This window comes from Barbatula barbatula (assembly GCF_947034865.1).
Source record: "Barbatula barbatula genome assembly, chromosome: 2".
NCBI lineage: Eukaryota > Metazoa > Chordata > Actinopteri > Cypriniformes > Nemacheilidae > Barbatula > Barbatula barbatula.
In genome coordinates this window covers 21,634,136-21,661,298 of record NC_136767.1, presented here as the reverse complement: position 1 = coordinate 21,661,298, position 27,163 = coordinate 21,634,136, and the positions used below count along the sequence as shown (strand labels likewise).

At 38.5% G+C, this 27,163-nt stretch overlaps 3 protein-coding genes across 6 annotated transcripts in view; 2 read left to right on the top strand and 1 right to left on the bottom strand.

Annotated features, from left to right (window-relative positions):
* The window catches only part of trpm3 (transient receptor potential cation channel, subfamily M, member 3), a gene marked incomplete at both ends in the record, with an annotated part of 110,066 nt that extends 97,630 nt beyond the window's left edge, over window positions 1-12,436 (top strand). For 2 of the 3 annotated variants that reach the window (XM_079477622.1, XM_079477623.1), the window contains 10 exons: window positions 1,579-1,782; window positions 3,464-3,604; window positions 4,307-4,435; window positions 5,633-5,884; window positions 6,474-6,648; window positions 8,132-8,239; window positions 9,327-9,477; window positions 10,129-10,322; window positions 10,618-10,750; window positions 10,930-12,436. In XM_079477622.1, the coding sequence (XP_079333748.1) occupies window positions 1,579-1,782; window positions 3,464-3,604; window positions 4,307-4,435; window positions 5,633-5,884; window positions 6,474-6,648; window positions 8,132-8,239; window positions 9,327-9,477; window positions 10,129-10,322; window positions 10,618-10,750; window positions 10,930-12,436 (2,994 nt within the window). The remainder of the gene's footprint in view (window positions 1-1,578; window positions 1,783-3,463; window positions 3,605-4,306; window positions 4,436-5,632; window positions 5,885-6,473; window positions 6,649-8,131; window positions 8,240-9,326; window positions 9,478-10,128; window positions 10,323-10,617; window positions 10,751-10,929) is intronic. The other variant, XM_079477624.1, reaches the window with a different exon arrangement.
* Window positions 12,437-18,464: 6,028 nt separating this feature from the next.
* klf9 (Kruppel like factor 9) lies at window positions 18,465-21,712 on the top strand. The gene is made up of 2 exons (XM_079478634.1): window positions 18,465-19,273; window positions 19,985-21,712. The coding sequence occupies exons 1-2, from the start codon at window positions 18,844-18,846 to the stop codon at window positions 20,257-20,259; spliced, it is 705 nt and encodes a 234-aa protein (XP_079334760.1). The 5' UTR covers window positions 18,465-18,843; the 3' UTR covers window positions 20,260-21,712.
* fam219ab (family with sequence similarity 219 member Ab) lies at window positions 21,604-26,089 on the bottom strand. 2 transcript variants are annotated; one of them, XM_079478648.1, is made up of 6 exons: window positions 25,784-26,067; window positions 24,624-24,723; window positions 24,396-24,498; window positions 24,208-24,288; window positions 24,060-24,114; window positions 21,604-23,285 (listed from the first exon to the last, which is right to left on the bottom strand). In XM_079478648.1, exons 1-6 carry the CDS (start codon window positions 25,838-25,840, stop codon window positions 23,127-23,129), a joined length of 555 nt encoding a protein of 184 aa, XP_079334774.1. In that variant the 5' UTR covers window positions 25,841-26,067; the 3' UTR covers window positions 21,604-23,126. The 2 variants fall into 2 exon arrangements, with proteins under 2 accessions (XP_079334774.1, XP_079334773.1); XM_079478647.1 differs by having other exon boundaries at window positions 21,610-23,285; window positions 24,039-24,114; window positions 25,784-26,089.
* Between the last annotated feature and the right edge of the window lie 1,074 nt (window positions 26,090-27,163).

The window sequence follows — 27,163 nt, the reverse complement described above, 5'->3', positions numbered from 1 at the left end:
ATTACTTCGCAGTATTTTGTTTTCTCAAAGATAGCCTATACATTGTTTTTTTATTTTACATCAACAACAACTTTTTTGTTTCAGTTGATCAAAAGCCTGAAAATAACATAAGATTTTCAATGTGGTCTCTAACTTTGATACCCATGTTATGGTATTTGGTGATGATGAGTACCAAAATAAGAGCTTTATGAAGTAACATTTAATGACGTTTTTATTGGTGAATCCATCATTTTCGTATTTACCTTGCTCCCTCATCATGAGTCCGTCAACCTGCATGGAGCATTTTGATGTTGCAGAACAGATGGGTTTGTGAAATTGGCTCAAAGACCTGAGCTTTTTACTCAAGAGACACCAGACTGACAAGAAGACCTGGTGCGAAGCGACAAACAACCGCTGGTGATGTGAAGAAATTAAATTCACAGTGCTAAAAAAATCCTTAAAGGGATAGTTTTTTGGGCTTATCCCAAAAAAAATTAACTTGCACCATTTACTCATCCTCATGTCCTTCTAAACCTGTATGACTTTCTTGCTACTGGAGAACACAAAAGATGTTTTGAGAAATGTCTCAGTGGTTTTGTGTAAATACATTGGAAGTCAAATGTTTTTATATACACTATAAAAAGTGGTGCTATATAGCCCAAAAAGTGGTTCGATCAACCCAAAGAACCTCTGAAGAACCCCTGAAGCACCAAGATATGGTGCTATATAGCACTTAAAGGGGTTCCCCTATGATCACAAGCAAATTACCACTTTTAGTGCTATAAAGCACCATTTTCTTAGGGTGTATACCAACTTTCTACAAAATATATTTTCTACTTCAGCTCTTTGTGTTCTGCTGAAAACAAAATCTGAACAGATTTGGAATAAATAAATAAAAATATTTTGGGGTGAATTGTCCCTTTAACATTCAGGCGAGGGAAGAAATGCATACATAAAACAGTTCAACTCGGATAGAGGAAAAACAACTGGATTATTTAAAAGGTAGAGTGAGGATTCATTGGCTGTAATCTTTCTGCTCCTGTATGTGTGTTGCTGGTGAATAGAGATAATATAGTTCCTATATAAAAACACATTCAAGAGAATTAGTATTGAAAGGTAAAATCATTTTGATTATGAAAGGCAGGATATGACTGACATGTGCAGCTAAATCATGAGAGTCAGTGAGGGCTTTTTTTTAATTGTATGATGGCCCGTTGGTGAGAAGGATAATTTTAGCAGATTCTCTGCATTGACCCGGTTGCAACAGTCAGGTTTGAGACACGGTTTCAAACTGATTTGAGCCCCTGAAAATGCTGCATAGGGCTCATAAAACTCTCTTTCTTTATCCTTTTTTTCCCTTCTTCTTTTATTATATTCTGTGTGCTTCTATTTTTGACGTAGTGATGGTATCTGTGTTTTACATCCCACAGGTGCTACTGTAGCATAATACATAAAAACAAGGATTTTCACCACCACTTTCAACAGATCCTGTTTGTCCAATTACTGGAGTGATGGTCACAGACTATTATCTTAAAAGCAGTTGTGCTTTTTTTCTCTCATGCCCTGTGTGTGTGCGTTATCTTCTGTTTTGTTTGACAGGTCATCCTGGGCCTGCTTCTCCCCCCTTGGATATTGAGTCTCGAATTTAAAAATAAGGACGAAATGTCATATATGCCTCAGGACCAGGACACCTACCTGCAGGAAAAGGACGTGGATGAAACTGACAAACAAGCTAAGGACAAAGACGAGGAAGACATGGAGTTCACAGTAAGATCTTACTGTGAGACGCAGTACAACTCCGTGGTGAGAGCACCCACCTTCGCCTCGTTTCTTAGCGTGTAGTCTGACACACGAGTACATGTACACACACATATTCAGGCATATCTGCTCTGTGTAAGTCCTGCCCCCAATTTGGCCCCTCAAAAACGCTTCCCGTTTGTCATCGCTTTTCGAGTCTGTGACTTCTCTTCTCGGAGAACCGCACCAACCCTGCCCCTTCTCTGAACCCCCCTCACGTCCATATTCTTCTTCTACTTCGCCCCTCCTCTTCGTTCCTCGTTGTCAAAGCGACGGCGCGTGGTTGTGGAGTTGTATCGTGTCTCCGTCTGCGTTGGTCTTTGTCTCTCTGTTTCTTTTCTTTTAGCCAGGGTCTCGTCTGAAGTACGGTACTGTGTATGCTGCCTGTGTCTTTATCATTTACGACGACATCCTTGTGCATGTCGAAGGCTCGTATCCCCATCGCATTACGTTACCTGACGGTATCTGCCCATCTCCATGACTGCAACCTTCACTTTTAAGTTGAACCAGATGTATCGCTCACTTTCACACGAAAACTGCACGAATATTGCAGATAATCGTCCATTGTAAAGTATCAAGTGTTGCTTTATAGAAACAGGTCATCCCAAGACTGAGGCCTTATCACAATTACCCCTGCACCGGCAAAGTCATCATAGTGGGAGTCTGCATGATCTGAAATTTCAACTCAATGTGTGACATTTCTCCAATTGGAAAATTCTGTGTAGGATTCAAGTTGCTGGGTTTGCCAGTGACCTACGTGGGTCAATAATTCATAAAGTAGGCCTACAGTGCATTTATATACTGTATTTGTAAAATGGACAAGGCACTAAGTTTAGGTGTCTACTCATGCTATTCTTTTTAACGGCACTCTCCCAGAGTGTAAAAAAAGTTTGTCTTGAGACAGGGGTAGAACAGCAGATTTCAAAACAAACCTGAAACATATGCAGGCTGTCACACTCACTTTGTGTCACTCTAAAATGTTGTTCTGCAGGGGTGAATGTGTCCAAGCCTTGAATGTGGACAAGCGACTGGGTTGGTCTGATCTTATACAACACAGCTGCAAAAACTGTAGCTTTGCACCTCACTGTAAATAAAGTTACAACACAAGATGACAATTGTATTGCAATTTATTATGATGCTCTTTGAGAAAATACACAGAAATGGCCATTTCTTCTTTCTCTATGCTACTTTGAAATGCAAGTGCAAAAAATCTGTTTGTGCAGATAGAGTAAGCTGTAAAATAAACAAGTTTGTCATTGCAATTTAAATTGACAGCAAAGGTGTACAGTTTTCAAGATTGTGTAGCCCTGCCTGTAGCAAATAAAGTAGTTGCAATACAAATCCTCCATGATGTCCAAGAGTGTGCCATATTTTCCATTAATGGGATAAACTCCCCACTCTTGGATTACAGATGGGTCTGAAAAACCCATGGCACTGGGCATTTTCATCCCCCCCTCTCTCCCTCTCTCTCTCTCTCTCTCTCTCTCTCTCTTTCTCTCCCCACAATCATTCCCAGGCAGAATCACAAATGCCCAGCTCATACTGAACATCTCACCTGTCACAGCCCTCAGTATTGGATTGCAGTGCTTAAAACAGCTGCATGCAATTCTGGGTAAAAAGTATGCAAATGTCCGTAAAAGCATCTCCTCTTTTTTCTTTTGTGTTCCTGTCCTGTCTACCTTTCCAGGCTATGCTGGGAAACGTCAGTGCAGAAGCGTCTCGTAAGAAACAGGTGGAAGAAGTTCATCACCGTCATCGGCTTATCCCAGTGGGTCGCAAAATTTACGAGTTTTACAACGCTCCTATTGTCAAGTTCTGGTTTCACACGGTAAAAGCCTAGTTGCGCTTTCATTTTTGTGAAATAAACATAATACAGTACTTATTCACATACAGACATAGAGTATTGTTCCATGTGCGGTCTCTGTTGAATCTCTGTTGAAAATATATTGATATAATCCATGTCATTGGGGAGAGAACTGTTCAAATGCTTGGAAGTGCAGATCAAAACAGGATAGTTTTTTATTTATTCCCATCTATGTTTTAAATGTAGGCCATGAATCTGACAAATCTCCAGGGTCCTAAAGATGAAAAAAATAAGCTCAGTGTGCTGTGTGTCTTCATTATGTGCTCTCTCTCTCTCTCTCTCTCTCTCTCTCTCTCTCTCTCTCTCTTCTTTCCTTTGCTTGTACACACTCAAAATCGTTTTTTGTAATGTTTACACTGAGCTGTATTTTTATGCTCCTCTGGTGAGAATGTGTATATCAATCTTCCTGCTGTTTACACTATACAAAATATGTTACTAATGAAAAAAAGAGCAATATCCTTAGACTGCAGTGAGAGTTGAAAAGTGTTTTATACAGGGGTTTCAGAATAAAGATTTATTTTTCTTGTAGTCACTTATGCTGTTAGTCAGTAAAATAGAAGCATTCATTTAAATACTTAAATTTTAAGTATAAACCTGTAAAATGTTCCTTGAACAGAAACATACAAACGTTTTATTTATTTCTCTAATCATGAGGTTTTCTCACAGTTGGCCTATGTAGGATACTTGATGCTCTTCAATTTTATTGTGCTGGTGAAGATGGACCTCTGGCCTTCTCCCCAGGAGTGGATTGTTATTGCCTACGTCTTCACCAACGGAATCGAGAAGATGAGAGAGGTGAGGCTTCTTTAAATCTCAGTCACTCATTTGTAATGCAGTTTTTTTATCTCTAACCCAGGGGACACATTAGTTACCTGCTTTGCAAGTATTAAAGGTTTGTCCAAAATGAAATGAAAATTCTGTCTTCATTTACTCACCCTCAAGTTGTTCCAAATCTGTATAAATGTATTTGTTCTGATGAACACAGAGAAAGATTTTTGAAAGAACGCTTGTAATAAAACAGTTCTGGCCACCATTGACTACCATAGTAGGAAAAATTGCTTTATAAATGTATTTGTTCTGTTGAAGATACGGTTGAAGAAGGCAAACAGTTCTGTTGCATTTTTGACCATTGTAAATGTTCCTACTATTGTAGTCAATGATGGCTAAAAATGGTTTGCTTACAAGCATTTTTTCAAATATATTTCTTTGTGTTCATCAGAACAAAGAGATTTTTAAAGATCTGGAAGAACTTGAGGGTGAGTGAATTATGACAGAATTTTCATTCTTGGGTGTCCCTTTAATAAATAAAGTTTGAATCTGTTTAATGCAATGCGTTTTCAGAGTTTTAGATTATTTAGATTATTAATTTGTTTTTTTACTAGAGCAGCATGTATCCGACACAAAAACATCTGGATCTCAGTTAGGGCATCACAAAATTTATACAGGATTAATCAAGAAAATGTTTTGGCAACTTGGCAAGAAGGAATACAGTTCTACAAAATAAAAAAGATGGATTTAATGATAAAGAGGTTTAAATATCGACATCAAATATCCATTTAGGCATGTACTAAAGATTAATGAATCGGTTCCAAAAAGCAAATGCTAAAATAAGTCATCCTTGGCTTCAGTAAAACTTTGTAACACTGTACTAGCCTATATAAACAATATTACTACTTTTTAAGCATTTGACATATTTTCATGTGACCAAAAAACACCTTCACTGGCCTTCACTGCCAAAAGGGGTTAGTTTAGAATATTGTGTAACATTCCAATGTTCAGATCCTGTTACAAACTTCACAGTTGTAGTTACAGTACCCTTATGATCGCCTGGAATTTGAGCTGCACCTTTCAAAAAAACAATTCTCCCTCTGAAAAATCTTCTGCTGTCTTCTACTGCCCTCTTCTGGTGTTCAGTTTGTAGAAATACTTTTGATTCTTGATTCTTTACAGCTGTTCAGAGCTTGTTGCTGTATCACTGTCTCCATCAATTAGATTCTCATGTCCGAGCCTGGCAAACTCCTACAGAAGGTGAAAGTGTGGTTACAGGAATACTGGAACATCACTGACCTCATGGCCATTCTCATCTTCTCCATCGGGATGGTGCTCCGCTTGCAGGACCCGCCACTGATGAGCTACGGGAGGGTCATCTACTGTGTCAATATCATTTATTGGTACATACGACTGCTTGACATCTTTGGAGTGAATAAATACCTGGGCCCATACGTCATGATGATTGGCAAGATGGTAAGGGAGACGGGACTGTCATTTACTCAGAAAACAAAAAGTACATTTTTACATGATGAAACCATAGTGTGGAAATGTCTTAAAGAAATAGTTTACCCATGAATACAATTATTTTAGCATTTGCCTCATGTCATTCCAAACCTCTTCGACTTTCTTCTGCAGTACACAGACGAAGATATTTTGAAAACCGTTGGTAACCAAACAACTCTGGTCCCCATTGACTTCTATTTTATGGACACAAAACCACTGAGACATTTCTCAAAATATCTTCTTTTGTGTTTGACAGTTAAATACAGGTTTTGAAAAAACGATGACAGAGTATTTATTTTTTGGGTGAACCTTCCCTTTAAATGTGCATTTCATATTTTTGTTATTGATAATGTTTTACCACCAAATTAATACAAAATGTGAATAAAACCATTTAGACTTATACTATATGAAGAATAAAAGTGCAAGATAAATATAAATGCTGGGTGCACCTTAAAAAAACTTGTAAACTATACTTTCAAAGCACAAAATAAACTCTAACAACTAATCTCTCTTTTTCTCTTCTTTTTTTCCGCCTTCTATAAACCGGGGGTGAATGTAGATGATTGACATGATGTATTTTGTGATCATCATGTTGGTGGTGCTGATGAGTTTCGGGGTGGCACGACAAGCCATCCTAAATCCCAATGAAGACCCGTCCTGGATGCTGGCACGCAACATCTTCTTCATGCCCTATTGGATGATTTATGGAGAGGTGTTCGCTGACCAAATTGACCGTAAGGCCGGCTTCTTAATAACATATTTCAGTGCTGGGGTATTTATGGTTTATTAATAGTTGGTTTGAAGAAATGTGGTGGTCCGTCACACATGTCCTCTGATAGCAAAAACATTCAGAGTTATGATGAAAGATTTCCATTTTATAGCGGATAAAACATTCTGTTTGGCAATGTACTGTAGGGGAAACTTTTTATGGTTGTCTGCACTCTCGTAAATAGTGAGATATTCTGTAAATGGTTGCAAATAAATTGTCATTACAAGTTGGTATGAATCAAGGGTGCTGTTTCAAAGAGGTTTTAAGACTTAATGTGGTGTCCAATTTATAGTAATACTGCAGATACAAAACCATTATATAAAAATGATATAAGTATAAGTCAGATCAACACATTAGTAAATATCATAGTCTGTTGTAAAGCTTTTCAAAATTTGTGATTTCATCTCAGATTTAAGTTTTATGAATCTAGAAAATGTATCTGGGATTATTCATGCCCACAGATGAAGATGGAAACAACGGTTTTGACTAACCTAAAGCAGAAGACAGATTTTGAGGGTGAATAGAAAGTATGTGACGCATCAGTCAGCAAAATGTATTGTCTATAGTTTACATTTTATGTGTCAAGTACAGCGCAACATAAAAATACACAAATGCATTATTATGCGCTGACCTACAGTTAGTCTTGATCATTCTGATTGGTATAAGTGTTGAGTCTCGACCTCATAAACCAGTTATTTTTGACAAACACCCTTTTTGCACAAATTGTTCCTTTGTTCAGATTGTTCTAGTAATTATTGTAAGCAGTGAGTAGATGTTCAGGTTTTTAATTAAATTTTTATTTTAATTTAAATTTTTCCTGGCAGAAATATCATTGTCTCTTGGTCCTTTTTTACTTGACTGATTATTAGGAGTATAGAAACATGTAAAAAGAAACATGTAGTTGTTACAGCACAAAATTGGAAATCATTCAAAGCTGCACTGCTGTGGTTACATCATCCTCGAGCTTGAGCCTTCCATCTGAAAGTTATGCAGCTTGTATAAATGTACTTTTGATGTAATCTAGAATAATTTATAGTGTTTTCGGTGACGTGAAATACTAACTCAAATGTTCTGTTTCAATTTAGACAACAGATTAAATCTGGCAGTAGGCCTACATGAAGCGAAGCGACATTGACAGCCTAAATGATTCATCATTTTGTCTGGGGGCCCCATGAATTGAAGCAGCCCGGTTTTAGCAAAAATTCTTCTCTCTTGTCAGATTAACTTTTACTCGTGCATGAAAACAAATGTAAATCAAAACCAGGCCGTGCTTCATTTAGCTGCGGTTTGGAGGACTTGAAATATGTGCGGTTGAGTTTGCTCATAAAGAGGTGCATGTTTATTTTGTGCATACTGTCAGTCATTTGTTTGTTTGTGTGTGTGTATGCTGTGAGGTGGGTGGCCCAAAGACAAGAGAGCTGAAATAACGCTTTCGTTCTTTGTTTCAGATGTGAATAGTAGGAAGCTACAGCACAAAGTGAATGACAAACTCTGGCTGGTCGAAAATTACATTCGCACTCAAGGAACTGGGCGTAACAGTGGTCCATCCCATATAGGCAATTTCCAATAAATAAATTATGATAGATTTTTCTCTGTTACCAGAGCCATTTTAAATTTCACTGCCATGTCATCGCCTCATCTCCGCCCACTGATGGTCATTGAGTGTATGACACCCCTGCACGGCACTGCAAGGCTAATGACCAGGTTTCCGTGGTGGGGAAAGATGTTTACGGTGTTACGACAGCTAAATTTTCTGAATCACAAATACAACCCTATCATGGAAACTTGAATCTTTGATCATGCTAAAGTCAACACCAGGAACCTCCCAGCTAACATTTACAGAGGTTCTTTAAAACTCAAGTTTTTAAAAGTCAGTGTGATTCACAATCATTTCATTTCAAAATGTAATATAAATATCAAGTGTTGTGCATAAATAACAGAGCATGCAACACACTGGCGCCTATTTACATGTCTAAATAAGATCCAACATTCTTACGAAGACTCATTTCATATCAGTTAAACATCCTTTATCAAAAGATTCATTTGCCTCTTCTCATCAATTTTGAAGTTTTTTCACGTGGTTCAGTTGTCAAAGTTTTTGACCGAATAAATTGGAAATAGAAAAATAAATTGCGATATTTAGTTACTCATGTTACTTCAGTTCTCTCACTTTGGGCTTCTGAGTGTGATTAAGAAAATGAAATACACACAAATGTGTAAATTTATTTCAACCTGACTGACTTTCCTCTCCTTGAAAGCTACAGCAACTGAACCATCCCATTTGGAAAAACGTATGATGTATTCTCAATACATTCTTACCTGCAAACAACCATTTAAAGGACTGCTGTACATTTTAAAATCAATATATTTTAAACAGTTCTGTTTAAATATATTGGGGATGCAAGCTTACATGTGGAATATATTTTTAATATATGTTTAATCCACTCGGTGCATAAAGTCTTTTCATCCAAGTTTGATCCACAACCCACTTTTGACTGGTCCATTTTTAAACTCCTTGAGCATGTGTCATGCTGGAGGGTGAGAGTGCCTGTTTATGTGCTGTTTTGCTCTAATTAATTTTGTTTTTTTCTACCAGTTTATCTATATGTATACAGCACAGTACTCAATTGTTTATTTTAACAGCTCCGTGTGGTCAGAACATCACCACAGAAGATGGAGTCATTATGTCCCTCCCACCTTGCAAGACTGGAGCTTGGATTGTCCCAGCCATCATGGCCTGCTACCTGCTGGTGGCCAACATCCTGTTGGTTAATTTGCTGATTGCTGTCTTCAAGTAAGTTATAAGAATATTTAGATGATAAATTTGGTGGATAATGGTGGTGGATAATGAATCATATCTATCTCCATCAGATCTGGAGAAGTTGATCCATGCTTTTGTGTTCTCCCAACTTGACTACTGTAATTCGTTGTATGTGGGTGTCTGCCAAAAAGCACAAAACAGGTTTCAATTACTTAAAAATGCTGCAGCTAGACTTTTAACAGGGACCCGCAAATATAATATATCATAATCATATCTCCCCTATTTTGACTTCCTTGGGCTGGTTGCCTCCTACGAAGGATTAAACGGACTTGCCCCTTCCTACTCCTCTGGGTATATCAGCCACAGAGGTCTCAAAGATCCTCAGACCTAGGAATGCTATGCATTCCAAGGACTAAATATAAGCGAAGGGGGGATCGGGCCTTGGCAGTGGCTGCGCCCAAGAAATGGAATAGCCTACCACTCCATATGAGACATGCTCCTACCCTAATATCCTTTAAGAGTCGTCTGAAGATGTATCTCCACTGTACAGTCTCTGTGAATGTAGTGTCTGTTTATTTTAATGTGATATTTTTTTTATTGTGTGGATTTCTTTCATATTTGATTGTGTAGTGTATTATACAGTATTATGTATGTTAGCTATAATGTTGTCTTTGGTTGAAACAGCAACACGTTCTTCGAAGTGAAGTCCATCTCCAACCAGGTATGGAAGTTCCAGAGGTACCAGCTGATCATGACCTTCCATGAACGTCCTGTTCTTCCTCCTCCACTCATCATTTTCAGCCACATAACTATGGTCCTCAAACATCTCTGCTGTCGCTGGAGGAAGCGCGATGAGGATGAGAGGGACTTTGGGCTGAGTGAGTGATATAATGCTCATGCAACACTGATAGCTTCAGATCGACAGCTAGCATGCAGCTAATGAGAAGAAACTTTTTTGTCAGCTTCAACATTTTCTTGGATTGCTTTATTTGTCAGACGTTATGTCATGAATATGTCTTTATAGAGGGACATTGATGGGTTTAAAATAACAAACTGCCATGACATTATAGCGCTGTAAAAACAAATAAATCAGCATATGAAAAAGAAAGTCTTGCTGTTGTGATAATCTTGTGTCATTGTAAAATCGGTGAGTAAATCTCGTTCTCTTCACAGAGCTCTTCATCACCGAAGATGAGCTGAAAAAGGTGCATGACTTTGAAGAGCAGTGCGTGGAGGAATATTTCAGGGAGAAAGAAGACCGCTTCAATTCCTCCAATGATGAGAGGATTCGTGTGACATCTGAAAGGTTAAGAAGCATTACAGACTAAAAATCATATCTATGCCTCTATGGTGTCGTTTACTATAAAAATAACACACTGTTATTTAACTGTATTTTAAAGTTTTCGTTTACAGCGTAACAAAGTAAAGTCTGACCATTACTTAATGTCGATACTTCAGAATAACAGTAATATTTTGAACATTCAGGGTGGAGAACATGGCAATGCGACTGGAGGAAGTGAATGAGCGGGAACATTTCATGAAAGCATCTCTGCAGACTGTGGACATCAGGCTTGCCCAGATGGAGGAGATGATTGGTCGGATCGCTGTAGCACTGGAGCGGGTGGCCGGGGTGGACCGAGGCGAAGTCAACAAAGCACGCTCCAGGACATCATCTGACTGCACAGATACAAACTACATTCTCCGCCAAAGCAGTTTCAACAGCCAGGAAGGTAACACTTATAGGCTTCAGGAGTCTCTGGAGCAGGGTGGGGAAGAATCGATTTCCCCTACGTCACCAACCTCCTTGGCACCGCGCGTCCGCAGTCACTCCTTCTACGTGAGCCACTCCTCCAAGGACAGGTGTGGGGCAGATCGGGCAGAAGGTTTCTTCAAAGATAGATTGTTCAGCCTCCATCGGGCTAACAGTTCACAGTCTGTATCCTCTGGAGCAGGCCCCAAAGAGTCCAAGCCCACGCCTTTGAATACTTTATCAGTGCAGCAACAACTACGCCCCTCTTCCTGCATAGACATCTATGTGTCTGCCTCAGAGGACGTTCCACCCACCGAAAGCTTCCTGGAGCCCGTCAGAGCAGTTCCAACACTCGCTCAAGATTCCTCCCTTCATTCAGAAAACATGGAGGCTGTTCTCTCAGGGGGGCGGGACTGCAGTGGAAGGGCAGGGGGAAGTGAAAGACAGTCGGACGGTACAGTCCTGTTTGAGGACAGTGCCGCCCCTGACCTATCGCTCTGCTCTGCCCACCTGCTGCGAGATACCCTTCCCCCCTGGGATCTGGATCCCTCGCCGCCACCGTCAGCCAGTGTTCTAGAGCGCTCCAAGAGCAGTCGCTTCCTGTCTGCAGAGGGACCTCTGTTCCTGGACGAGTCCCCTTTGGTTAAGTCACACAGCCTGATGTTCACACAACGGGGCTACTACGGCGGCGTGGGTGTGCAAGTTAAGGCAGCAGAGTATACCAGCATTACAGATTGCATTGACACTCGTTGTGTCTCTACCCCGTACCCTGTCCCAGAGCGATCCGACTCACCTGGAGGCTCCTTCACGTTCGATAAGCCCCAGGACCTGGGTGTGTCGCACCCTGAGCGTGATGCCGAGCTCAGTCACGCAGAGTCTGATGCCGAGGAGCCTGCAGAGGGGTCAGCAGACACAGGTAAGGGGGGACAGAGTAGCACTAGTGGGGGAATAGGTGCAGACCTGAGACTAGGCTTGGCACTGGGTCCGTTCTGCTCACCAATCTCTAGACTAGAGCGGGCGAACAGCTGCTCCTCCTCAGAGGAGTCCCACTCCAACATCTACTCCCGAAAGAGTTTCTCCATAAGCGAGAAAATGGACAAGGGTCGTGGAAGCTCTAGGAATCCATTCCAGAAGGCCAGGGCTGGGGCAAGGCTGGAGGGTAAGACAGACTCGTTGTCCATGAGGAAACTGGCGAAACCCTCAGCATTCCGAAGTTTTGATAGTAGACATAATTACACGTGATGATGGCAGACAAGTAGAAATGGCATTGTAGATCTAGTTTCTGTAGGATGGCTCTACCTCGTTTAAAATCCAAGGGCCGATCCGTTAATTAGTACTGTCTGAGTGGGTAATTAGCTGTACACTGGAATGTGTTATGAATCAACTTCCTGATTATTTCCTAGTATAACATTGCAATGCAAATGTATACATTTATTTACATTTTCATCAATTCAGAACTTGACAAACACTGTCATTAGGCCAACATTAGTTTCCAGTTTGTTCTAACTGCTCCAGCTTTCAGAGCACAAAATGAACTTTTACTTAATCTCGTACAGGCATGGTTGGAGCAAAGGCTTAATTCTAAATCAAGTGAAAATTAACTGAAACTTGAAAGTTCTGGAGTGCAACAGTTTTTATATAATGTAATGCACAAATTTGTTGTGTATACGTAAAAGACCTTTAAAACTGATGATGTTCTATCATTTTAAACATACATTTGTTGAACATACACATATATTGCCCAGAATGTTGAAAGTAGAGCGTTTAGAAGAACGGATAAACTTCATTGAAATTTTAAAACACTTTTAGACCCTGGTAGGGTGTTGTTGCATACAGTATTGGCCAAAAATATTGGCCGTGACATAAATGTTGTGTTTTGCAAAGATTGCTCCTTCTGCATTTGTAGATTATTTTGCCAAATGTTTCTATGGTATACTGGATATCTTAAATTAGCATATCTTAAGTTTTAAAGGCGTTTATTGGCAAAAACATAATATATGCAAAGATTCTAAATTTACAGTGCTGGGCTTTGTTTTTCATATCCTTCGTAATTGGCTCTGGGATGTTGGATATCAGCTTCTGGGCCAAATCCTGACTGATGGCGAACCTTCCTTGCCTTATTGGTGCTCTTAGTTGATCACAATTTGAGGGCTTCTGCTTGTCCGCTCACTTTTTGAGGATTGGCCACAGGTTCTTCATATTGATTTACATCAGGGGAGTTGCTCTTTTTGCAATTATTTAACATGGGTTTAATCACTCTGCATAAAAATCTATAAAGAATTTGAATGAACACCACAACCACTTTGCAAAACAAAGCATTTTTGTCACTGCCAACACTTTTGGCCAAGACTGAACACAGCTCCAATTAAATAGTGTCACATTCATACTTTAGTCAGTAAACACATTCTAGCAGTGTGAGATTTTTAACTAGGAAGCATGAATCCAAAAAAATTTGCATAATTTCCCCTCACGATAAAACATATATACAACACACCAGGCCTAAGCGTTCATGTTTTGTCTTTTGTTGTCTGCATTTCCCCAAATTTTTCACAAGAGGGCACCAATTTAAGCTCATTTCAACCATCAGTCAAACCATTATATTCAAGGCATGTTGGAATGGAATACTAGCACACTAAATACTGCACAGTACATTCTGTATACTGAATATATTTTTTTCAAATAGTATAGAAAAAGTTCACAGTGTTTGACAAACGTTTCAAGCAATAGCACGCTGTTATCTCATGACCTATATTGCATGTTTTTTCTGGTGTAGTTATACGCCAGAGGTGTAATTATTTTGCATCATTAATCTAATTTTGTGTAAAGTTTGTCAGTTTGATCAGATAATGAGTGAACAAGGGGATGTTAAAATTATTAATGCATTTAATATGTGGCAAAGGTTATACACCTGCCTATTTTGGAAAATATAGTTATTTGTATGTTAAACAGTATATAATCTGAATACTAGTATTAGTATGGTAGTATGCCATTCCAAACACACCTTTCAGATTCACACACAAACTGCAAGTGCTAAACTGAGGAGAGAACTTTATTTAAAGCAAAGTGAAAAACATTGTATTTATGTGTATCTTTTCACAGAACAGGTACTATATGTTGACTTGCTATGCAAGACACCTCAGAGAGTCGACCGGTAAAAAGTGTTATGCACTTTAGAACAGGAGTTTATTATGCACAACAATCTGATCACAAATCAACCTTGATTTGGCCGTTTTGGAAAAGGGTAAAATATTAAAAGCAAATGAGCACAGTTGAGACAGGGCCCAATAAACACCCATTGAATATGACGCCGATATCAAAGTTTAATCACATTTTCTGTTAATACGGTGACAATGAATAGTACATCATCGTTTCTTTTATTTTTTTGTTAAATGCCTTTGAAATTTTCTTTGTCAAATACGGTTAACTAATGTATATGTTACATGCAGTATATTCTGTAGTATTTCAACTGTTGTTTATGATAAAAATATTATATTGACTTGATGTATTATGGTGGGCATTCAGGATAATCAGGAGATATGTCCCTTTTAGCGAGACATCTTTAATCAATTTAACTACGGCAAATCACTGATTACTTCCTCTCCATTTATGTGCAGCCCTTTTTAATGTATGACATTTTAAAGCAATACAGTCATGTGCACAATTCTTGTATAATCAGTCCACACAAAACTTTGAAGCATATTTGAAAGGATATTTTTATTTGCCTTACTGATGTGCAATACTTCTGGGAGATTTGAAAACATTTGTGGCAATGTCACAGTGTTCCGAATGGTATGTGGACTCTGTGTTAGCTTGAGTGTGAACCAAAAAAGAAGTATTAATATAATTGATTCTCCTTGTGGATAGCAGTAATTCTAATCACTGTGGTTTTCAATTGTCTGATGATCAATATTCACACAGCATTTGTTGTAAACCCGATTTGCTTTGTTATGCCAAATATTATTTCCTATTTGGGCCTGCTCACTAACAATTTCACAAGGTGGTATTACTGCAAAGAGCCTTAAAATGGAGGTAAAAGTGAACAGAACAGGCCCTAAAACCTATACTTATGCTGTCATATTTTGTGAGATGTGATAAATCTTGTTGGACTGGTTCCAGCAAAAGCAGATAGAAAATGTGATTGCTCTTGGGAATTATTAAATGCAAGTTTATCTCACTATCCAGTTTCACTTTCTTGTCAAAGAGTTTTTTGTTGGGGTTACGAGAGTATTTATGAAACCTGTTTTTTCACATGTACATGTTCTGTATATGATCTGTAAATCTCCCTGTGGCTGTAAAAATGAGTTTATTATAATATAATAGGATTTAAAGAGAAACTTTCTGTCTGACAGAGGACATTACACTATAACAACCGACCCAGTGTGCCAAATGATATGACTTATAACTTTATGTACAGTATTTTCTTAATATTTTCCTAATCTGTAGCATAACAGGTTGTGAATTGTATAACACTTTTAGTCAGGTTTCCCCCTCCTCTTCTTTTTAAACTTATTGGCGAGCATTTGTCTGCTGAAGTCCAAGCACATGTTTCTGCAATAATGTTTTAGCTTTAACTGAAAAGTCTTAGTTAATTTAGTGTCTTTAAAATGCATGTTGTTCTTCCAAAGGATAGGAGCTTGAAGGAATTATGAGAGATCAGTGGGTGGGGATGAGAGAGGTCTTTTGTCCTCTTACAGAAGGTTACGTATTTGGATGCAAATACAAATGTGTATACTGTATTCCTGTGAATAGGATGTTTGGCATGTATAATCAAATAAAAGACTGCATATATACATCATTGCGGTTCATTCTACATTTACATATAGCAGATTTACGGTTATCTTATTTTAAGGGAATTATTGTACACTACACATCTCATTTATGTATTATGAAATAGTTACATTAATTCCAGATGGAGAGTAAAGGCTGATGTATTTTAATGTTTATAAGCCCTAATGCTCCTTTCATATGAGTGCCATCCCTGCTGAAATACATTATAATCCATCACAGAAATTCAAAGGAATTGAATGGTTCTAATGGAAATTGGCATGATTTTAATGGAAACATAATGTATGGTCTCTGTGGGTCCTTACTGGTAATATGTTGGGTTCTATTCATGGTGGATGAGAACCAAGACAACCCAATTAAATCTAGAAATACACAACATTAAGGAATGTTGAAATGATGACATCTGATGGCATTTGTAATGCAAACCAGTAGAATTTGTATACATTTGTTCAGCCAACAAGGTAGTGTTTCTTACAGAATTCCAAAGTAACTGATCGTTGAGAGCGGAAATGGCATGTGTGCTGTTCTAAAATCAACAAAAGTTATACAAGTAAACACAATAGGGTAAAAACACAGAAGACGGATACACACCAGTTCAAACACACCCACATACAAAACATGGACTCACAACTCCACACACACACACAATATTCACACGTACCAACACACACACAGTGGTCATCACAAAGAAGCACACATTTAAGAGAGAAACACAGGTAAATATTAAACAGCCTATAAATTCCTATATGTAATATTAAATAAGTTAAGTAAAACTTTCAAATTCTAAAGCAGCCCCCCGGCCATGCAACCAGTGTACAAAAGTATGCAAACGGTGGAACCCAAAACTCCAATGGAGAAAAAACAACCTCGGGAGAACACAGGCACAACCAGGGGATTCCAGTTCCCCTTCCACTGCAGAAGCTCGACAGTGCATGCACAACCTGCTAAATAAGAATACACAACAATTAGTAATCAAGTAGATTGTAGGTTCAAGATTATCATAAATAATCTAATAAGAGTTGAAATTGTCAAATGACTTGTCAAATCGCCTCTTCCTTCTTTATCCAGCTCTATCATCTCATCTCTTGTAGGTCGCCGCTGAAGCACAGCTGTGACGCAGTACACACAACTGCGCAGCCTGTACTTTCGTTGTTACGCCATCGGGAGGCGTTCAAGTTCACTTCTAGTTCACGACAAGGTACATTCTGTTCCTCAAAAACAGACACGTGTGTGTGGAGGTGCTTCGAGTGAAATAACAACAACGTGACTGAATATGTATTGACAGTGTTGTTAAATCAGAAGATTTGTTGGACACGTGTAAACTTGTTTCGTGTGTGGTCACTCATAAGAGAAATCGGAAATAACGACATCTAATCAAACCCCGTGAATTCGTTTGCAATGATGAAATCCCTTTTACTGAAAATATAGTTACATCGAAAAGTAAATAATGTAACACGCGTACATGTAGCAGTTAACAAGCAATATAAAGAAAGTGAAATCACACGTCTCAATTGAAATAATACTAAAACAAGCTTACTATTTAGGAATGCTCGATTTTCAGAACTCATGTAATCTTTTTCGGGACAACGTTGTAGTAAATTCTGCAGGGCATGCCTGTGGGCGAGCTCTCGAAATGTGAAGTGTTGTTGCCTTAGTTGTCAATATTTTCCCAGAATTGTGTCCCACTGTGAACCTCCTTATGTCTGGAGATTACTCCGAAAAGGGTCGTGTTACGTTTGCTCCCATTGGCTCTTTTCTTCTTCTCCAGTAGCCCTTCGGAGGGTCCCGCCTCAGTATCCGCAAGGCCGTTCATATGTAGGCCAAGTTGCCTTGAAACGTGCCTGGGGTTCATGTGTTCGCTCTCCTTTCCATGAAAGCAGATTATAAATGAAGAACTCCGAGCCATAGATAGCCTCCTAGGAAATTGATTTTTACTGCTCTTTTCCATTTAACGTTGTTGTAGCCTAGCGCAAAGTTCATTATTGTGTCTTAACTGATATCTACCTCTTTTTCTCGGTTTCTGTTCAGTGCTTATAATAATGTCAGTATGTTCGCGGTTAACATAGCTTGACGTTTAGTGATGATGATCCCGTTATCGGTGCAAACATCGCTTCATGGTGTAGTTGTATTGCATAAATACGTCGTATTGAGAATTTCATCCAGCAATTATTGTTAAAATTGTACATGTACACTGGTTGCATGGCCGGGGGGCTGCTTTAGAATTTGAAAGTTTTACTTAACTTAAATCAGTGTATCACGTTGTATGCTGTGCAGTATGTGTTGTGCGCTATGGACACATTCTGCTGTTAGTTCCTGGTAACTATAATGTTATGCCCATCATCTTAAACTCAGAATACCATTGGCTCCTTGAACCTTCACTCTCGCGCTACCTAGGAGGTTCCTGGTAATGCATTCAGCGACGCTTTTGGACTCGAACGCCAATCAGAAACGAGCTTTATGATGACACCTTGGAATTCCGCGAAGTAGTTTGGTTAAGAAGAGAACAGAAAACAGCGAGTTGACGCACTTGCGGAGGAAAGGAATAAGTTTCAAAGCAGTCTGATTTGCTTTTAATATTGTGTGGAACAGACACAGGTTTTCATTGATAACTTGCGTGTGTAAACGCAAGCGATCTGATTTAGGTGATTTTATTTCTCACCTGGGATTGATAAGGAGCACTGCCATCCTAATCACATTGGAAAAGCTACGTTTTCAAGAGATCGCCTGCGAATGCGCCTATGATGAGAAGCGGCAACCATTCTTTATCTTGCTTTCTGTTTATCCACCCTTTTGTTGGGGGTAAGCTGTTAGTTTAAATTATTTGGAGTTGGTTGCTTCTCCGTTTACAGGACATTTGTGCAATTATGACGGACGTTGATATTGCAGCAAAAGCTTTGGTGCCGGTGTCAAACGGTTTGGGCAGTGACCGCTCAGACAAACTAGCCGGCGTTAAGGGATCTGAAGACAGTCAAGAGAGTCGGACTTTGCTCAAGGTGGCAATGATTCTGCTGGACTTAAATCAGTGTATCCCGTGCACCCGTGGCACTGGCATCAGCACTAAATGTATGGTGGACAGCGATGCGAAGAGTCAAGCCGGCGTCAGGGAAAACCGGGACAAATGCATCAATGCGTTTAAAGAGCGCTGCAGACAGAACGTTAGCAGGGTGAAAATGAACCGGAGCCGACAGGCCGGCAATGTTGCAGCTGAGAAGAGACACTGTTGTCCCTATGCTGGCTGTGGTAAAATATATGGCAAATCGTCCCATCTGAAGGCGCACTTCAGGGTTCACACCGGTAAGAAGCTTATACAGTGACTTTAGTAATGCCAATAATTCCCTTTTTATCTATCGTTCTGTAACACAGTCAACGTTATAGTGTTCTTTGAAACAGTTCCGTTTCAGGAATTGCAACTCATGTTAAGGTGGGTGTAACCGCTAGGCGCCAGCAAGGGTACACAGAGGGGTGGAACAGTACACACTGTAAGCAAACAGCTTCCTTGGTTCCTTGTTTTGCTGGAGAATACAGTGTGATCTCGAATTGCGTAATAGCGTCGTTACGAAAGCAGCTTATTTAGTCATCGGTAGCCGCACATTGATGCGATGAAAAACTTAGATTTTCTGTTATCATGATTTTTTTAAAATATCTGTTTGTGTCGTAGTCACCGCGGTTCTTGATAATCCGCGTACTTCAATGCGACACCCCATAATAACCGCATGTAACCTAACAACGCAACAATGACGCCACAGTACACGCCCACCCCGAATTCACCGCTGTAAACATCCAGCACGTGGTGCCGCATTGTAACCAAAGCGCAGCCCCTCCCAACGATTCAATATGTCAGAACAAGTAGGCTAACACAATTCTCGTATGCATTAACAATGTGTTTATTAACGCCTTAAATATTATTCTTAAGGATTTCAACATCAAGCAATAAAAGAAAATACTTTAATAAATGATTCTTGAATAAGCTTCTCAAATTTCTGTCGTCTTTGGGTGTTTTCTCAGGTGAGAGGCCCTTTCAGTGTACCTGGCCGGGCTGTGCGAAGAAATTCTCACGCTCTGACGAGCTGACGCGACACTTTCGTACGCACACCGGAGAAAAGCGGTTCACGTGTCCGCTCTGCGACAAATGCTTCATGCGAAGCGATCACCTCACCAAACACGCCCGCCGACACGTCGGCTTCCACCCCAGTATGCTCGAGGGTCCCCCCGGAAGACGAGGTTCTTCGACGTCCACGTCATCCTCTGGGTCCGGTGATCACGTGTCCGCGGGTGTTTGAGCAAATACGCAATCCCCTCATATCCCCATAAAGGAACGGAAAGAAATCGTCAACTCTTGAAACAATGTGATGGTTCAAGGGTTACTTCAAATAAATATGTATATGTGTAGGCCTACGTATCATTTACACACCACAGATATATAATATAAGGGATTGATTTCAGTTCTGAAGAAAAAGATGAATATTTACTACCCAATGTGTCAAAGGGAGGCGTATTCATACACCTTTTTGTATATTGGGAAACAAACGCGCATTAATGATCATACGAATGTGTCTCGCAGTGAATGTCGGATGTTTTTTTAAATACGGAATACCTGTTGCCTTCAGTTAAAGATAGCTCTTGTCTTGTGTGCAAAATGACTACTAGGATTTGAGATCGTGCTTTTTTAATGACAGCCATATCTTACTTGCCTATCCTAATATCAGTAATACGAGATTGTAGTTTATTCTTGAATGCATAACTAAACTGAAGAAGTCACATATTTTTCAGAGTTAAAAAAATAGGCCTATGTTATTCGGTAACATATGAGGCAGAGGTTCCAAGTTCACTTGTTAAAACAGCACACCACCGCCATCTACATGTAGGGGCCTGTGATCTCAAGACCGGCCTGTGGTTAAGATTTGTTGTTTGCTGGTTTTAGTTTCATTGTCAAGCTCCACTTGACTTCAGAAGCAGTTTTCCACTAGGAGCAGTTTTTCCACTATTCACCTTTTTACTTGAAATGATCTATTAATGAAATTTCAGTTCAATGTGAGTCTACCATTATGATAGCCATTTGGCTTCACAATAACAAACGAGCACAAACCTTATTTTATATGTGAATTATATTCAGTGATACAGATGCATTCATTGGATCTTTATCCAAACCTGTTTATACATTATTTTTATGTTTTGTATTATGATTAGCGATCAACAGATTTTTATCGTCACAAATGTTCAGTGCTTAGGCTGCTTCTTCATCTGTGGTTTTAAAGTGAGCTTGAAATTAAGAATTAGGTTGATTGAAATACACTGTCATAAAAATGATGCACTCAGATGTGCCTTCTGTTTTGAAGATTGTACAATGTATTTACTTAGCAATCTACTTAGAAAATACATCACTTGTCTTTACTTGTTTGTCTTCTCAGAGTCTGAATGGCCATGTTGCAGTTAAATAAAATGTATTCTTGTATCTTGAAGACTATGAGCCAATACAATTGTACATAAAAACTCTGTATGTCATGTAACTGCAACGTGCCTATTTTGGCTTTAATTGCCTGTGAATTGTGTATACAGGGTAACTAATTAAAACAGCCATGTGTTAAATAGATATGCTTTCTTTCTGTGTTAAAACAAAGAAGGGTGCAATCTAGTTCTGCTTTTATTGATCACTGAAACCAATAACAACATAGTTAATACATAAATGGACATTCTCACGTTATTTGTAGCATAAAAACACAGCTTTTGTCCATCAACAAATTCCCATGTTTGAGTATGCTTGGAATTGAATACATCTCGTTACACAATTTTACTCATAGGTGAAAAGACCCACATGTGAAAATATGACTATTTCCCATGTCATAAAATTTGAATTTTGAGATTCATAACAAAACATGTCAATACAACACATCAAATGTTCTTATGTAAACTCAAAGCTTCATAAAAGGGGGTAACCTTTACATGGATTGAATATGAACACTTATATATTGCAGTTTTATCATAATCGCCATCATAAACAATCATTTATAATAATATTAATTTATTAATATTGATCAATAATAAGTTGATCATTATCAAACTTGACATTCTTTAGTTCAAGACCAATGGTAAAGTGTATGTTTACTAAGAGCCCAAGAACAGTGTCCAAGAAAAGTTTCAAAGTGACTGCAGAAATTATTCTGTATATTCAGACTGGTAATTCTTAATATGAAATGCTAAATTAAAAATGACACAGAATGTTATGATTTCACCCCCGAAAAAAACATTCTTTAGGGTATAATATGAAACATATACTTTAGTTATACATATACTTACAGGTGCTTTATATGTGATGGATTCACATCAATTCAGATTCTCAAAAAACATCACTATGTAGGAATAGTTCCTTCTGATTTATGATATGATATAACCCAGTGCAGATTCAAGTGTGATTTATTTCAATAAATAAACTTGTACAATCAAATGTTATTTTAGAAAGGAATAAAACAAAACTATTGATTTAATGTTTAATCAATGTTGAAAATAACCTTTAGCTTTATAACCTTTGCTAAATAGGAAAATGTGACATTCAGACAAGGCATCCGTTAGCTCTGCAGTACGAATGCACCAACATGCAAAATGTTCAACAGAAACAAACTCCAGTATAGCCTCAATAGCAGCCACTAACAATAAACATCCAATGAAATCCATATATAAATCAAAATGTACCATAACAACAATGTATGCAATGAGTGCGACATGAATTCAGTGGATAAGCTATTTTAAACTCTCTGTAACATCAAGGTCTTTTATAATTCACAATTAAAGCCATTTTAATGCTTCATTTGTTCTACGTTCACAAACATTATAACACAATGCTGGCTAGGAGGTGAAAGTGAGCAGACTCTCCCAGCTTATTAGCAAAACTGCATATCCTGCCATAGGAGGAAGCAACCAATAAAAGTCATGTTAATAGAGAAAATGTGTGTATTTGCATGTTTGCACGTGTATTGTGTTTTGTATGAGTGTGTGCGTGTGCGTGTGCGTGTGTTTACATTTTCCTGTACACCTTGTTTATCATAACATGTACTGTACATTACCTTCTGTAGAATTGATTTGATGTCTTATCTGAGGTTTGGAAATATAATAAGGGAAGAAAAGGGAGCAAGATGTGGGGAGGTGAGGGGGTTTATTGGATTTGACAAGCAGTGGAGGAGGTGGCTTGGCAGCACATGCAGGTTGAGTTGACAGATTTGGGTGGTATGAGGTCCAGGTCTTCATCATCAGGGATCTCATCCAGCCTGTATCCGTCTTTCAGAAGCTGGATGTTCAGGTCCTGGTTTATCTGCTGTAGAAGCCAATAAACAGCATGTTAGCCTGCACTGCATACTGTAACTGCCTTGGCAACAAATGCCTAATTCAATAAAATAAGTTAATTTAGTTACAGTAGTTATTTGTTTTTAATTAATAAGACCCACATTTCCCGCCATAGTTTGTTATATAGCTTGATTAGGAGCATTTACATTTGATTTAATGATTCAATGACACAAATAACATAATGAATGTGGTTAATAGTGGTCGACCGATATTACTTTTTTAATGGTTGATAAAATGAAGATATTATTACAGTTACAAAATACTATTTGAATTTTTCAAATTGACTATTTGGTTTGAGGGAATCATACAGCCACAAGTTTTCAGTAGTTCTAATGCACACACAATTTTGAATTTGAATCAATATCCTCTGTGCTCATTGTTAACAAAAAATTCTGTTAAACACACACAATGTGCACTATTTTTGACACGGCTTTGGGTTAAAATTAACTGTCTGGTTATACGTCTGTTAATCATTCAATCAGGCATGATGTATCATGACACAGTTGAAAATAACCAGCTGAATGATCAGCCTAGCTTATATATCGGTCCATCACTATTGACCACGAATACAAATGAAACAGGAGAGAAATCTAAGGCAAAGAGGACTTCAGTACGTTAAAAGATTATGTGTGAGGATGCGGATGTGAGTGACTTTTAAGACGGAAATCCACTTTCGTGATGGCTGTGGAATAGGGCTTAGGACATTAACCAGAATTATAGGTACCTGTTCCCTTAGAGACCTCACCTCGGCTGATGAGTATCCGGATGAGGAATATCTAGACATGTCAAAGTCGTCATCGCTGTGGAGGAAGGTGAACAATGATACGTGAGTTTGAGGCTTCTGAACAGTGAAAACATAATTAAATAAGCGTAGAAATCTGTTTGTGGCCTACCTGTCTGTGTCCAAAGCAACTAAAGGTTTCTCATCTGGACTCTGGTCTAAAGAAGAATAGCCTTTATTGGGAACCACTAGCCTGGATAAAGAGATTTTTTTATTTATTAATTTTAATTTCAGAATGTGCACTTAATACTACATGCTACAAATGAAATCTGTTTTCTAACCAGTTTCCCGTATTTGTACCTTGTTCTGACCATCACATTATTTTTCTTTGGTTGTTGATTGACAGGGCTACCAGCATTGCCGTTTTTCAATGATCCTTTTCTAACAAGCTCTCTCTGTTTGTCTGTACAGAAAAAAATCATAGTCAGCTCATTTAAAGCGTATTCTAACTAATGTTATGTAATACAAAGAATTGCATTTAAAAAAACACTGCACAGTTTTGGTAATTTGGAATAATACACAACTCACCTATCTTCATATGGAGAGGAGAAGGTTTATAGTTCAGGGTGGCCGGCTCGCTTTCTCTGGTGTCTGAGTCTGCCTCTGATGTGGTGGATGATGCTGGATCCTGTTGGCAAAACAAAAACGAGCAAAAAGTGTCATTTTTATTGATGTATATAAATTTTAGTTTTATGTTTTACTATTTGTTTCGATAATTGCAGAATATGAACTATTTAGTAGAAGCGTCAGAGCTTCTGTCAGCTCATTTGACAACACATCGTTTGACTGATATGAATATTAAATACAACATTTTCAAAGAAGCTACAGACCACCAAATATGACCAATATCAACACTACCTTGGCCTAGATTACACAGGATAATAGACAGGTGCGATATGACATATTGTACTTTGTTATTCGTTTTTACAAAAACTGCACACATTGCATTTCTCATAACTTTGCATAAAATTACAGTGAGAAATCTTTCACAGGCATCTCCTTAAGCTTGACACATATTCTAGAAGTTACCAGATGAGCATATGCATGTGCTTGTTTAAATGGGATGGGTTATGGGTTAAATGTGGACCATAGCTGTCTATTTGAACATAAAGGTGCTTATATTTCTTAGAATTATTGATGAATTTGGGCCTGGTTGGGAGGGGTACGGACATTTTTCTGATTCCAGCACGTATTCTGCATGATGAGGCAATCTACGGCGGTGCAGGCCTCTTTGATAAAACATGGTTTAATTTTTTAAAGGTTTAATATACACCGATGTTACAGACGGTGTTACGATGGATGTTATTCTGGCATGTCAGAATAACCTGAGATAAAGTTATATTCTGAAATAACTGTTTATCGCCCCAAAGCTGATGTTGTTTTCGATGCGGAGACACACGGTGTCCTCTATGCGCAGCATCACAGTAGCATCCTTATAAAGCTTAAAACAACAAACATCAGCCAAAGCCTACAGAGGAGACCTCGTCGATCTCTTATATTAGAATCAATTCAGTATTTTATATTTTTAAACAACAGTAGCCTTTGAAGAAACGACATACGGTGTCGCTCCATCATTCAATTTATTCACACCGAGAAAAAAATTATTCATCAAAAAATTTATTATAACTACACACTGGCAACATCTTTGTTTTCATCCGCTGTTAAATAGTAGATTTGCTTTAACTTACAAAAGGTTGCATCTCTGCCTCGGTCGGTACTTGAAATCTGTCGATTTCTTCCATCATCTTGGCGGCGGGGTGCTGGGGTCTTTTAAAAAGCGTTTGTGATGTTTCTGCGGATGTACCGCAAAATATTTGCTAATAATAATTAAATTACAGAACCGTGTCGTAGGATATGTGTCAGCCACAAGAATGTCCCTGACTCTCCTTCATCCCAGCGATCTCCCGTTAGCCAGCAATGACCGTGTGGCGATTCAACCACCCACTTCCGGGAGATATCAGTCTCCAGACACAGATTCCGCCCCGCTACAAGCCATCGACCGATGTTTGCTCCACCCAGGGCCAGCATCACAGACAAGCCGATGTTGAGGCTTTTTCTGTGGGTGTGTGTAAAGGCTACACACATGGCTATCATTTGTGTAGAGTTGTGTTGCCTATGGTTATATTTTTGTTGAATCTGACCAATGTTGTACAGGAATCCATTTTTTTACCAACAAAGAATTTGGTCTTTATTATAAAAAGCGTTGACCGTAAATATCCATTCATATATGTAGCATAGTTTGCACTGTTAGTAAAGGTGGGCCGCACCTGTAAAATATCAAAGAGGGATCAAATAACTTCAGGACCCTGGACAGCTTCCGGTGAAGACTGTATAATGGCTGTGTGGAAGCTACTGGAGCTGAATCACTGGCACTCTTTAGGCTACAATAAAACTGAATAATATAAGATAAGATAATGGATCAATTGAATTTGTATAAATATCCAGGCATCTCTTCCTAGTTTACACTCTACTCCCCCTAAATTTCTCATATTGGGACACTGCCTCTTAAAGACTGGTTTACCTTGTGGCTATTTACAAACATTGTTTATTAACTAAATTAATTTAAAGGTTAACAAAAAAGATGTATGATAAAGAAATAGCCACAAATAACCCCATTTTCCATTACATCCCTCTCAAAGGTGGTGAATTTCCAGAAGTAAAAACACGTTTGCCAGCAGATGGCGGAAACCAACAAGGCAAAAACAATAAACATCATTTCACTGAGGACGCAATTTAATTTGCTTACAATTGCCAATTATCAATAATATTCAACGAAGTCATATAAGCCGAGTTGTAAATGTTGCATTAATTATTATAAGTCTTTTTTTCCAAAATTCTTACATTCTTTATTTAAATAATTAATTCCTTTGCTCAGAATATGTAAGCATTTGGTGTAAAAATCTATTTTCTATTGATTTTACCAGATTAATTTACATTATGAAGTACAGTTGATTGACTTTGTGATGCCCATAATGAAAGTCTTTCTAATATAACCAAATGTGTAAACAGTACATGCAAGCGGATATACAATATCCTAACTCATGCAAAATATAAAACTATATTGGCAG